The sequence below is a fragment of the Gymnodraco acuticeps genome, unplaced genomic scaffold, assembly GCF_902827175.1.
Source record: "Gymnodraco acuticeps unplaced genomic scaffold, fGymAcu1.1, whole genome shotgun sequence".
NCBI classification, from domain to species: domain Eukaryota; kingdom Metazoa; phylum Chordata; class Actinopteri; order Perciformes; family Bathydraconidae; genus Gymnodraco; species Gymnodraco acuticeps.
The window spans coordinates 1,190,781-1,205,556 of record NW_022990270.1 but is presented as its reverse complement, the minus strand read 5'-3'; the positions used below and the strand labels follow the sequence as shown (position 1 = coordinate 1,205,556).

The 14,776-nt window shown below is 41.6% G+C and overlaps 1 protein-coding gene across 1 annotated transcript in view; it reads right to left on the bottom strand.

The window, feature by feature from the left end:
- The window catches only part of fto (FTO alpha-ketoglutarate dependent dioxygenase), a 125,597-nt gene extending 113,677 nt beyond the window's left edge, over window positions 1–11,920 (bottom strand). Inside the window, exons 1-3 of the mRNA XM_034220839.1 lie at window positions 11,892–11,920; window positions 11,027–11,114; window positions 9,107–9,232 (exon numbers count right to left, since the gene is read on the bottom strand). Of these exons, the coding sequence (XP_034076730.1) occupies window positions 9,107–9,232; window positions 11,027–11,114; window positions 11,892–11,920 (243 nt within the window). The remainder of the gene's footprint in view (window positions 1–9,106; window positions 9,233–11,026; window positions 11,115–11,891) is intronic.
- Between the last annotated feature and the right edge of the window lie 2,856 nt (window positions 11,921–14,776).

Here is a 14,776-nt window from a genome sequence, read left to right as displayed (position 1 = left end):
ACAAAGCCCTGAAAACAGCCCTGACATGACCGCTCAGCAGCCCTTTCTAACCCCTCCTTGTGTTTTTTCTCTTTCCATCTCACTGGAGACAACCCTCAATTCAGGAACGTTTTAGCCAGGCAAGTGGATGTGACCCGCTGCCCCCCAGTCAGGCTCATCTGAATAAACAGAGCTGGAGAAACAGGCAGAGGAGGGAAAATCTGCCTACATTATGATAGGAAGAGAGAAGATGGGATTCAGCCAAGGGGCGCCTTTCTTTATGCACGTTTGATCAAGTGCTTGACAGCGCCAGTGGATGGAATTACGGACTGTTGAACAAAAAGTTGTGGTGTGGGTGTGTGTGAGGGTGTGTGTGCAGCTCAGTCTGGACAGCTGGGTTTCCGTGGCCTGACAGTGTAAGGCTCGTGACAAGCCTGCCACGCCACACCACCACATACAAACCCGCCCACCAGCCTTTCGCAGTCCATCACTCAGGACGGCCGAGGGAAGTGCCGTGAGAAGAGGTCAGACGTGGAGGAAAAGAGGTGGGAGGAGAGAGGAGACGAAGATGAGGAGGAAGAGGAAGGAGGGAGGGCTGGTCAGGGGTTAAGTGTAAAGAAGACAGCGATGAAAGGCAACTGTCATGCACCAGTGCTCGCCCAGAAGCACCTGTCTCGAGAAGAACATGCAAAGTGTGCCGGTCACGTCCTGACAATACCCCCACTTTACTACACACACACACACACACCTAGATCAACACTCATACACGTGCACAGGAGAGGGCTGATGCTCCACCGTTGGAAAGGCATCGCCTGTCTGACAGCATGCCAGTCAAGCTGTCGTTGGCTCCTTCGCATATGCAAGGAAAAGTTAGGCTGATGAAGAAAAAACACACGGGGCTCAGAGGAAAAATCCCTGAGACATGAACAGGCTACCTGAAGTGAGGAGACACTTCTCAAAGGCTTGATGCAGAGTAAATGCTGGAACGAGCAGTACAAAAAGATCCATGAAAGAAAATCCAGGATACCCAGGACCCCTACGCCAGACTGGGAGTTGGTATGGTTGCTAGAGTCCTCAGGTGGAAACCAAAGCACCTGATGCCACACGGACTAAAGGGCTGCACAATTAATCAAATTATGATCGAACTCATAACATGGACTACTGCAATATTCAAATTGCAAGAAGCACAATATTTTTCGATGCTAAATACGAGAGTATTTGGAAGCTGCAGAGATATCCCAGCCTAAAATATCCAACACATATTTGTTTAGTACAGATTCTCTTTAAAAGAATCACAAAAAAAATCATTAAATTACATTTCAATTTAAAGGTCCCATGTCATGGCCATTTCCACTGATCATAATTCCATTGTTGAGGTCTACTAGAATAGATTTATACTGTGCAATTTTCCAAACTCACATTGGTTTCGCATACAGCATCTCTGTAAAGTATGTGTATTCAGCAGTATTCACTCTCTCCACTAAACGGCTCGTTGCAGCTCTTGCCCCCCCCCCCTCCCTGTGAGCCCAGTGTGCTCCGATTGGTCGGGACGTTGTGAATCGCACTGAGCTCCGTGGAGGTGTGATTTCCTTGTTTAGCGATACACAGCCAAACTCACCCTGAGCACACAAAGTCACAGCCGAAGTAAAAACAATAAGTGTGGCTTGATATTGAGTAAGAAAAAGGTTGATAAACGCTGTGAGAATGGGTCTGCAGAGAGAATGGGTCTGCAGAGAGAATTTCGCCGCGATCCCAACTGTCTGTTATCAGCCTGCAGGCAGGGAGGAGAGATCAGCAGAGCTACATGCACTGAGTGTGTGAGGAAGTCCGTGGATTGGTCAATTTGGACCAATCAGCGGGGGCGTAACATAACGGCTCCACGGATTGGTCCATTTCGTTCCGGGTACGGTTGACATCATGCGTACCCGGAAGAATCAAATGGACAATGACGTATCTCCAACGAGGCGTTTTGGGGAGGTATTTTCTGTGTTCGAGTTTTACTCGCTACAGGGTGTACTTTGAGGGTGTACTTTGAGGGTGTACTTTGAGGGTGTACTTTGAGGGTTTACTTTGAGGGTGTACTTTGAGGGTGTACTTTGAGGGTTTTGACTCTGCACACCGTTTACATGCATAAAAACCTTCATAACACACAAGGGGACGGGTACTAACCAGAAAAGCATGACATGGGTCAAACAATGATCAAACAATTAAAAATCCCTCCAATATAATAAATCCTATTGCAACTGCAAAATCTGTCAACATAATGGCAATTAGTTATTTATTATTGAAAAAAAGGCAACCCTTACTGGCACTTTTTTCGAAAAGCTTTAAAGATTTGATACGCTCCATTAGATAGTATTAAAAAAAAAAAATCTAATTCTTTTTTTCTTTATAACCTTTGAAATGCAAACTTTCTTTGGTAATTGAAAGATACATAATTGAACCCGATATATCTGACACCATATGTCCTTCCTATTAAGTAAAACCCATATTACCAATATTTTTTACAAGTAGTATACACCTGTGGTATTCTTTTTGTTGGTGGTTTGCAAGTGTACCTCCAGCTGGCTAAGCTAATTGCAATGCTAAAACCTGGCACTGGCTAAAAGAAGGCACCTCGTGTGTTCAGCGTCTACAAAGCAACGAGCTGAACGCCAGGTATTTTAACACACTTTCATTGCTCCTGTTTATGGAAAAGAGCTTATGATGTACAAATTAACAGTTAGTATTTACAGCGCCTTGTGAACCTGGTCTCCTGCAGCTTTTGTGAATGAAGGGCTTTGGACTTTCCATTGGAACCAGATGTTAGGCAACACCGTAACAGTGGGCCCTTTTACTTTATTGGAAAGGTGAGTCATTACAAAGGAAAATAAATTCACAAATAAACAGCACGAGCAGTGTTATGTCCTAAGCAGGTGGCTGTGCATGGTGGAATCTTTTTAACTAGAGATAGCTCAAACTAGCAGCAACCAGCATTCACACACACGTAGGGTGTTTCTCAATGTCGAGTAAAGCTGCTCCAGAGCCACTATTTCAAGCATCCTACGTCATCGAGTGCCGCCGAAGGCCTGTTCCAATGTCCAGCATACTTGGAATTCTTCTTAGCGAGAAATTTCGAGGCTGCACATGTGTAGACTCCGCGGTCTTAAAATCCCCACAATGCTTTGCGCACGGACCAATTTCCCCAAATCTGTGGCGGAAAATGTAAGGCGAGGCCTCTCATATGACGCACACTTGCTCGCCTGTTCCACTCTCCGTTTTCCGAATGCCAGGAAGGATTCTTGCCTCGCTTCTGAAGCAAGTGACTCGGAAGACAGTGTGCTACCAAGCAAGCGTACTCGACATTGAGAAACACACACAGACGTAGAGAAGAGAAGTATGTGCTATCAAAGATACCCATATCTTATATATGCTATACTGTATATTTCTATATTGTGTACTCTTTATACATACATCTTTTTGTACATATATTTATTGTATCTTTTTTTATGTGCACTGCCTTTTTTACATGCTGCTGTAATGAAAATAATTTTCCAATTCGGGAATACAACGTTTATTTAATCTAAATTAAACTAATATAATCTTATACCTATCAACCTACAAAAAAAGACTCACGTTTTGCACAGATGGCCTGCATATATACTGTATACACAGACACATCCTCACACACACACACACACAGACACACACACACACACACACACACACACACACACACACACACACACACACAGAGACAGACACAAACCACCAAAATGCAAACAAATAGAAAAGGAAAAATAACGACTTGCCCGGATCATAGCCTCGAGTGGCTAATGAACCCCCTGGAGACGGTAGCCTCTGTGTTTGAGTTGAGAGGGGCATTCCCATGTTTATTCAGCACCAGTCCAATGAGCCACCACCATCTATTGATTGAACTGATTATTCTATGTCTCTCTTGTGACGGGACACATGCATGACAGATGAACCCTACTTGGGCAGGTCATATTCGATGTAATCTCATTGAATCTGACAGCGGATCTGGTCGGCCAGTTTGCATGATCCACACTGCGGCCTTGTTTGCGAGTACGCTGACATCTGTGGCTAATGCCTCAACACTAATATGAGGTGCTCGGTAGTAGCTGTCAGACACGTGAGCTGTCAAGGGCTGTTTGGACAATCCTAGTGACTGCATCCATAGGAGAATCCATCCGGGTGGCATGTAGCAATTATTGGTTCCCTAAAGTGGTATTTCACAAGCAGTTTTTTTTTTTTTTATTACATATAATTGTTGGAAGAATGAAAACTGCGAAAGGAAATGAATATAAGCAGAATAGCATGTTTTCTGCTGCCTTATGTCTGTGGAAATGTGTCCGATTTTTGCCTTTGGTAGAACCTTTTTTTTCCATGTCGCATCTTGCTCCATGCCATATAGTCAACTAGTCAAAAGTGAAAACATTTCAGCTTAGCTCTTAAAAGAAACCTCTGCAGATGTACCTTTCAGTTACAGTACTATGGCCACACCAATATGCAATGCCAAGCATACGGCTATATCTGTTTTTCCATTTAGATGTCTAGAAAGATCACAGGTCCTCTTAGGAACATATGGGAGTCCATAACAGGTCATCTGAGTCATGTTCCCTGAGACAATGCAGGCAGGGCCATAAAAGTTGATACCATTCCAGATGCAAACCAAATGCAGACATCATGCACCTCTAAAATGTTATGCATTCAACACAGACCTCTATAAAACAAGTGGTAGGAAGTGAGACAACGACATGCAGAGTTTCTTAGATTGATTGTGAGAAGCTTACACAACATTTAAATGGATGATAACCACTGTCATTAATACAGACCCATCTTTAAAAGTAACTCAGTGCTTCATGTTGTCTCATGGAAACATCTTGCTTATGTCACAAGTTGCAGAACATATAATGAATTTGCAAATCAAAGATGAACGGCAGAAAACATACAGAAACCCATCCCATCCTTCTATCAATGACAACTTTAAAACAAACAATTCCCCACCATCACACTTCCTGTTGCACTTAAGTTGGCTAAGGGCATATCTTCTACACTAAAACATGAAGGCACTCACAACATAGTATGTAATATTGCAAGTGTGCAACACATATGCATTTCATATAATCTCAGTTCTGACATTCTTGTTCCATATGGGCAGGAAAATGACTGCATTACATTCTAAGAAGTATGCTGAAGTAGTTTAAAGAGAGGCTTCAATAACCAAGTTGATCTGTAAACACCTCAGTCCAAATATATGAGCCAAAGATCAAATAGGCGAGACAAGGTAAAGACATGTAGAGGAAAAGCTCAGCAGCAGACTAATCAGCCCCCTCCAACGCTCACATAGCAGATCAATGAAAGACCTTGGGCCTCGGTGCCTGCGCTATATTACACACCAACACTTCATATTCATTCATTGATTTTACTTTTCAGAATAGTATATCATTGAACTCCAATGGGAGGGAAAATAGAGGCTGGGGCTGAGGTCAACACTCACATGGACGGATGTTTGCACAATATTGATGGCGCATGCAGAAAGAAATGACTAAATATCTGGATCAATAGCCACGACAGGTTGTTCCAGATGGAAATGTATAAATACTTTTTTATGGCCACTGCAGTGGGCCTAACGAACAGGGCTAAATGCCCCCCTTAAGGTAAACTCTTTGATTAGCCAAGGCCGGAGGTGACAAGAGGGCTCTGCTGATGCTACAATGCCACGCTTCCAATGGCCTGAGGATGCTAATGCACACAGGGGCCTAGTAAAGGGGCCAAGGATATCACAGGTCACAAGCCCTGGGCAAAGTGCTCTGTGCTACCTGACCCTCCTATTCATTTGTAATGATGATGGTCCAAGGCTAAATCATACTCGGTCATGTTCAAATAATGCATACCATGAATAATTTAGAAATAAAGCCACTTTTCTAATTGTAGTAATAAGAATTGGAGCTCGGAGGGTCCAGTATAATTGGGCCTGAAGAAACACATTTGCATGTTGAATTCCCCAGTTTTCAGCCACATAAAGCAAGAATGAAGTGGAGTTAAATATGTAGAGCATTAAGTAATCAAATCAGGCCAATGGCGTGGTAAAAGTATTGCCTGCTGCTGCTTCTGCTGATAGCACAAGAGCTGCCTGTTCTTATTTACAGCACAACACAATTAGTGAGAACGACACCCAACCTCACAGCTTCCCCTGCTCCACAGCGGCCAATGGGGCCATAAAGAGGGAGGAACCACATCATTGCCTGCTCCTTAATTAAATGAAAGGTTCATTTGCCATTTTTTTTTTTACACATTGAACTGGCCAGACCACTATAGTGAAGACCTCCCAGACGCCATCCCAGCATGGCCCTAAATCATGCCTGGATAAACTGCCCGGTGGGTCCCTGCTGGACACACAGCGGCAAGGCCAGAGCAGGGCATGCGGTGGATCGACACCTAGCCAGCGATAAGTAATTCTGTAGAGGATTAGCAGAATGATAGCCTGATCAATACTGTGTACTCAGGCCATTAGGAATGCAGTGAGGAAATGACCCCCTCCGGTAATAAAGCAGGGCATCTGGGTTCTCCTTCATTTGCCAGCTCCATTAGTGTAATGGTATCATTATCTGCCACAGCCGTATTTTTCTGGGCCCTGGCTTTTCCACGGCTCGACTGACGGGGGTCTGATGAAGCTGTGAGGGCCCCCATGCAGAGCGTTCCCATTTCTACCATTCTACAGCCTAGGTGTAAATCTAGCTCTGCTGGAGCTTATGTGCTACCCTGCCTTAGGTATCCATATCCATGTTTTATGTCAGCACCCAACACTATTTCTCTATTATTGGCTCATTAATAGAGCAAGCAGCATGTAGCTTGGGTTAAAAGGGAGAAAAAGATGGCCGGCAGAGCACAAAGCTGCTGAATGTGCTGAATCTGACACCCCCCTCTTGCTAAAACACTAGGCCTGACATGACAGGACGTCGGCATTAGTCGCCATAAATCGTTTCCTCTACACTAATTCACAAGCTCACATTTTGTGTGGGAGAATTGATTAACCATGTCTGGATGTGTGGCCACATAATCAGCTTTTACCTCGCTAGTTGTTAATTTAACAGAATTGCCAAGGGAAACACAAACCATTTTAATGAGTGTTCAGAAATTAAATACACTAAACAGCTTGCACTATGTGCCACAACCAGAGCAAACCAATGAGGCTGATCTAAGCAATGGGCCGGGCTGAGCCCAGGACCTCACAACATCTGGTGACCCTGTGTGATCATTACTTAGCCTGCCGCTCACACACACACTTCCTGTTTCGACACAGCACTTTATACTTGTCATCACTGTCCAAATGGCGAGCTTGCATCAAAGACAGCATTAGAACATCGGGTTAAGGAACAGGGTGAGTGTCGCTTTCACACTTGCCAAGGCATGAGTGGAAATTCATCCTGTGATGACAATTTTGATAAACATAAAGATTTTTTCAATTAATTACAAGACAAGGGGGTGGAATGTTGATATTGCTGAGATATTAATGAAAAAAGTAGCAATTTGAGAACCTAAGGCAATGAATACATTTAAAAATAGTCTGCATTTTTGTAGCTGGAAAAATAGCTAGTGTAAAAAAAGTAGTTCCTCCTGGGTTGTTAGGCCAATATCCTTCTATTTCACTTAAAGAATATAAACTATGGCATCCCACCTGTCAGTTTGCTATAGTGACTTGCTGTGGTGGGATTTTCTAAGGAGATTGTGTATTCATTTGGCACTAATCTGCTGGTGCTTGCATTCCCTAACTCAGAATGACAGTGGACCTATCATAGCGCATCTCTCACTTTGTGCAGCATTGCAGACACACTCACATACTGGATGAATCCAAGTTATTTGTTATCATTGTATCTGTATCATTATACAACCCTCTGATATTATGTTATAAAAGTAGGCTACTGACAATGCATGCAGCTCCTCCCTTGGCTGCTCTAAAGTCTTAGTCATTTTTTAAATTGCAATTCCATCTTGCTCATCCTTTTATTTATCTAAAGAGAAAGGAAGCTAAGCCATTAGGTCTGTGCAGTGCTGCCTTAGTGCCCGAGGGCCAGCTGGAATGAGTTCTCTCTCTGAGCCGCTCATCTGGCCGCCATGGCTGCTTTCATAAACAGGAGGAACCACGTCTTACATAGTTTCACTGCTGTCTAACATGACCCAAACATATGTGCCACAGCAGACGGCGTCCAAGTCAGGAGATAAGACTAGGAACAGACAGACAGACAGACAGAATGACTGTAGGCGTAACACATCCCAGGATGCCATGGGCACAGCTGAGCCCTTTCCTTCCTCTGCTTAGGAATCTCAACTAACCGCAAAGTTATTCAGAAAAAGCCCTATTAAACACAGGACAGCACGAACTAGCTTATTGCACAAACAAAACATGGTCATCCCAGGTTATAGACACACCCATCTCTATTTGCAAACAATCCTGAACTCACTTGCATGCCTTATGGACAATTACAGCATTATTCAAGAAAAATAATCACTACATCAACCAATAAGTTCAAATGTTTACTGTAAAGCATTAGTTAGTATCCATGTATCTATAGAAAATACTGAAGCAGATGTGGGCTGGCACCATGCCAAATCTGGAGACCCTACACACAAACTTTACCATTTGTTTTGTACAGTTATAATGGGCTGTTTCATTGCTACAATAAACAATTGATTCATTGTTCAGTCTTCACAGCATGACATCCTGAATAAGGCTGTAATGCCTAATGTGTTGCCATGTGTTGGTTTGTATTTAAATGCTGATGAATCCATCCTCCGGTAGAGTCCTCACTTTTACTATTTTCTCCAACAGACCCTTTTCCACTTAATATGCAATGTTGCAACATCGTTATCCTGCAAGCTACAGCTTTACGTGATAAAGCACCGTTATACTGCAACTGTAATTCGCTCTTCATTGTGGAAGACTAGGGGGGGGGGAATAGAAAACACAATAAAGGAAACAGGCATGGTGAGGTATGCACTGACATTAGCGGCTTGCTAGCCTCCAAAATGCTTCCAGCAGTGTCACATAAGGAGCATTAGATATTCAACCAGCAGCAGGGCTTAGAAATATATCAGCCCTAACGGAGAAAAACGCTATCAATACCTTTCTTCTCTTCTCCCCCTCACTGTCACCCGATCTTTTCATGTTCCTGGACTTGTGTTTACACTGTCTCGCTTTTATTAGATGCGACGGTGGTTGTTGTAGTACTCGAAAAAACGGTACTAATGCCTTCTCATATTATAAAGGGCACATGGCAGTGAAGACTTACGTGTTGTTAAAGTGAGAGCCCAATGGTTAATATTTTCGGTGCAAATTGTTTTTTAGTGGAGATATTTAAAAAGAACACGCGACACGAGTAGCATTGAGGACTACAAATCCCAGATTGGACAAGTGTTCGCGGCGGAAGGTACGTCATCACGCTCTACACGTTGCACTGCGCAGATGCGGCGCAGGTACAGATCTACAGATATACAAAATGCATCTGTGGTGGGTAAGAAAGACCTTACAACTCTTAAATAAAACGAAGAATATGAAACATTATAATCAGAATTAACTGCTTCTGCACAACTTTTTAATTTAAATTTAATTTTTTACATTTTTATTTCAAATACACTTTTTTGATGTTACTTTTTATTTTTTATTTTTCCTATTTTATTAGAAAAAATGTTTTTTCAATTTGATTCTATTTAGATTTTTTTTTTTTTTATCATTATTATTGGTAGTAGTAGTAGTAGTAGTAGTAGTAGTAGTAGTAGTAGTAGTAGTAGTAGTAGTAGTAGTAGTTGTAGTTGTAGTAGTAGTAGGTGGTAATCCTGCAGTTCAAACATCTTTATTTTTTGAAAACGAATCCTAAATATTTTCTTCAACATATCCTGTTCTTTAGCTTAGATATTCCATATGCTTACCCCTTTTGGTAATCAATAGCAGTTACACTTTCATCTTAGACTATGTGTAAAAATAGCAATCATGCTTTGAACGTGCTCCAGTACAAGTCTCGCCATCCTTCTTTCAACTTTTGCATGGATCTCAACTCCAGGTGCTTTTCTGCCGGTGTGGGCTTCAACCACGTCAGCCCTTTTCAACTCACTACCCATCATGAAAGTGCACCATAAACGTACAGCCTCCATGTGGCTGCCTTTATGTATCACCCACGGTTGAAATACCCTCCCAGAGTTCATCCACATTGCTCATAACATGTTTTGAATAGTGCTGAAATGTGTTCTGTCCATTGTTCCTAACAAAGCACATGTGATATACATAAGGGAGTTTTACAGATGGGGCAGCAGTGGTGGTGGGAGGGTGGTGCATGGAGCGGACTGCTGGGGTCTAAAACACCTGCTACATATTACCATTACAGACTTTGATCAGTGTCTTCATTAGTTTCCTTTGTAATCGCTTTTCTTTTATGGTAGAGCTGACCCAAGTGAGGCGGCTACAATGATTCAACACACATGTTTCTTTCACCTGTCTTGTAAAATACTCCAAAGCTTTCCCACTTTCAAGGATGTCGGTGTCATGGCATCCCTTACTAATAAACGGAGGGGGTTCTTTTGAGTCCTATTTATAACGTACATTTCCTCTCCTCTGTTCTGGTCTTACGAGGGGAGAGTATGTTTGAAAAATATCCTTGGAATCATCTTGTGAAAACTAGATCCATGTGCAGGCATAGCTATATCGTTTTGAACATTAACATATGTCAGCCTATAGTGCCTTTTGAGTGCTACTATCATGAAAACAAATCTTATGATGTTGTAAATAATTTCCCTTTTTTTATCTTTTAATGTCAAAATCCGCTTTTATCCGACCTCTGTCACCCCGATCCATCGTTACACTATGTTCCTTTTATGCATCAAACTATCATTCACATATTCCCGCTGTCAATCATTTGTATGGTTAACATTTCAAGGAACAGAGGGTTCCCTGCTTGACGTTTTTTGGCCGAGTCTGTGAGATCTGGGACTTTGAGTGTACATTATGTTCAAATAATGTATAGGGCTCTTAATGGCAGACAGGCCACTTTACCTTGTCCAACAAACCCCTGCAGTAGCTTGGTTTTTTATTCCATCGCTGGTGGCCTGATGGTGGGATGGTGTCCTCAAAACCCCCATGTCTGAAGAATCACACGTGCACTGTGGGTCCTGTTAAATTATTCACAAAGTATATAAACCGTTCAAATCATGTAGTTCTCAGTAATGGGGGTTTGTGGAGTCATTCAGAGCAAGGGTAAAGGGAAAGGCTTTGATCACAATTAAGTGCATTACTTTAAGAAAGCACTTTAATACACTTACATGTTATCTTATTAAACCTTCTGGTCATGTGATGATAAATATATTCCTTAGTTGATTACATTGATAATAAGCTATCGTGGAAAATACACTATTTTGGACCAGCATAATGCGTTTGCACGAGTCGGCCACCGTAGGTATTAATACCCTTTCAGATTCAGTCCTCTCATACACTGCCATTTTTAACAACTTTTTTTTGGAAATATGTTTTCAGACTATTCCTTCTTGTTATTTTCAGATTACCATCCCCTTTTTTTGTCAGTCGCAATCTTTTTTTAATCCACACCACTCGATTCTAACCATAATTACAGGATGTCAGCCTACAGTACTTCAGGAAGCGCGTCACACTCTTTATAAATGCCTGTGGTCACACCATATTCATGTGTTCTCACTGTCAATCATTGTGATGGGGAACATGTCAAAAAGGAGATTTTCTTTCTGGATATTTTTCGTCCGCCCGGTCAGATCCGAGGCTCTGTGAACAATCATAATGTACAGGCTCTTTACATGAAAACAAGCCAATTACCTCCTTCAACAATGCCTGTCATTTGTCCTACAGTGAATCAGCCCCTAAAACAGGCACCTCTCCTCTCATGTCCGACCTGTGGGGCTCAGCATGAGGCAAGGTCATCCCTGTACACACTCTGATGTGGTATCATATGGGATGGAGGGGGGAAAAAACACTTTGAACTTCTTCTATCATTATATATCCCTCTCTCCTGGTCCTCGCTGCAATGTGCACGTATTCACGAGAGAGTATGTTTTCTATTATTGTGCATTGCATCAGATCCGGATGACCCTTTGACAAGGCTTCTTTTTTGTGATATAATGAGCGTCTAAAAATGCTGGTGAAGAATAAAAGATGAGAAGTGCACGGTGCCAGAACGTACTAAAGCACAAAGGAAGACAGAGACCATTGTGTTGTATTAAAACCAGAGCCCACAATCATCTCTCCCCCTGTGCTTCAAACTATTGTATGGCCTGAAAAATCAGAAATACAAGAGACAGGCCTCTTTGTGAATAATGATATCTTTCCGATGCAGGAGTTTCTGTTGGGCCACCTAGATTTGTATTATTACTTTATCAAGTTAAGCTGCGGTTCCTGTATGAAATAAAGGAAGCAAACTGAAAACAATAGGCTTTGTCCTGCACACCACGGGACCCCTGGTGAAGGTATTGTTAAGAACTGTAAACATTTTCCACTCACCACAACTTGAGCTAGGATCTATCCTCAGCATTTTGTGCCGCCTCGGCGAAGACAAGCTCGTTTTTTTGATTTTTATTTATATCGAATGAGCATATGGAGCAAGTATGCGCTTGGTAACCTTCAATGCTTAGCCCAAGGAAACTGTTATTTGTCAGTGCTTTAAAGCAGATTGCTGCCCAGTGGTTTCAATTAACATCAAAGAGCTCTTCGCAGGCAGTAATAGTTATATCAAAACCTGAAATGTATTATTTAGTTTATGTGCTGGGGTCCTCCGAACGATTATGTCCTCGTTCTTTTCTTGCTGACTTTTTCCATTCCATACTCTCTGTCGCCTTGCCCTCTTTCTTTGAAGCGCCCCCACATCACCCTGTTTGGTCTCTTTGTAGCACCAGGGTACCTGTGTGGCTCACACCCGGTGGCCTATTAGTTACAGGGCATTAAAAGAGGCACTACCATATTGATGGCAAAGATTAAATGTCCTGTGTAGCTATGTGGGTAGAACTTGATAGATTTGGGAAATTCTCCAAACTTTTTGCTATTTATTTCTCACTGGAGCCACATATAACTGAAGGTCCTGAAGGTCCTGAAGGTCCTGCCACATGCAGTACATGAACACTGGCAAAATTAAGAATGTGTCAAAGGTGCAAAGTTGAGAATAAGCATTAAAAGTGTTGCATCAGAGTTGCCTCTTTGAATAATATTATGATGACAGTCCTTCATCGGATTGTGAACCCACATGTCATTTATATTCTTACCTTTTTTCTTCTTTCTGTGGAGAAACACAACTACTTATATGTCGCATTTTTTATTGCATTGAAGAGCCCTATTAAGTCTAGGACAATTTGAACAATGAACTGTTTAGTAGCAAGTTATGTGAATAAATGGTCACAGTCAGTATTCACTCAGATATAACATACATGGTTGTATTAGATCTAAATCATTTCAGTGTGTGGGGGTCAGCTTGGGACAGCTTACCTGACGACGTGGGGAATCTCCTAAACGTATTGTTTGTGTAAATAATTGCATATTAAATGTAATAGAAATAAATTAATACTTTACTAAAAAAAATATACTACATTTGAACAATCAGAACTGTTTGTCGTTATGTCATTTTGATAACTGTGAAAATAATGTTATCTTGTTTTCCCAGAGGACATATGGACTCATGTCACACATTTGATGATTTAAGAAGACTTTACTTTAGCACCCATAACTTGTGACTCCACATGGACTTCAGCCTTTTGATATGAAAAGACTTGATACCTCCCCGAAGCGATTCAAATCCTTTATTTGGGTTAGGGTTAGTCATATGTTATTTAAAAAGTGTGCCAATAAAAACTATGCAATGGTTATTATAATTGAATTGCAGAATGCAAAGTTGGTGTTTATAAAAAATTGAATACCATTTGGTAAAGTGAACATGTTTGACTTAATATTACATTACATTGCATTTAGCTGACGCTTTTATTCAAAGCGACTTACAATAAGTGCATTCGACCAGGAAGATACAAACTTGAAGAAAAAAAGTACATCAGGTTTCATACTGTAGAGCCAAAACATTTCAAGTGCTACTCAACTGGCTTTAGATAAGCCAGTCCTTTATTAGTATATAAGTGCTTTGTTTAGAAATTAATTCTATCGCTCAAAGTGGAGTCGAAAGAGATGTGTTTTCAGTCTGCGCCGGAAGATAGGCTTTCTGTAGGATATTAAAGGACTCTAGATTCAAGGATATGGTACTGCAACACAATTGCACAACAACATGTTTAGGACTCAAAACTTAAAGGACTTTAGGACCTGGGACTTGAAACTTACTTGCAAAACAATGACTTGGTCCCAGCTCTGACTGTTACTGATTTATTTTCTTCTGTCACACTTTATGCTAACACCTCCTTTGTGTTTCATGCTTATTAAAGCCTGCTTGAGGTTCCATGTTGGATTGAATATTTTTCTTCTCTGCATATTTAGACAGAACTACTGTGACCCATGTTCGAAATATTTGTTTTACCATTTTATAAAAGGTGCTTTCTTTCTACATTTCCTCTGTATCATACATGTGACAGTTTTGACTTATAAGGATTGTTAACAGAGAGGCCCAGACTGGATCAGTGCAAATAATCTTAAACTTCAGTTGGCAATCCTTCAGGGACAGAAGTGGCAGACCTGTAGCACCTGCCGTCTAGCTCATATAAAGACCTTCTTTAATTCTCAGGGAAAAGACTTGTTTCTCGCCACAGTGAAAGCTCTTCGGGGACAGAAGTTATTTATTGCCTCTGTAGCCCT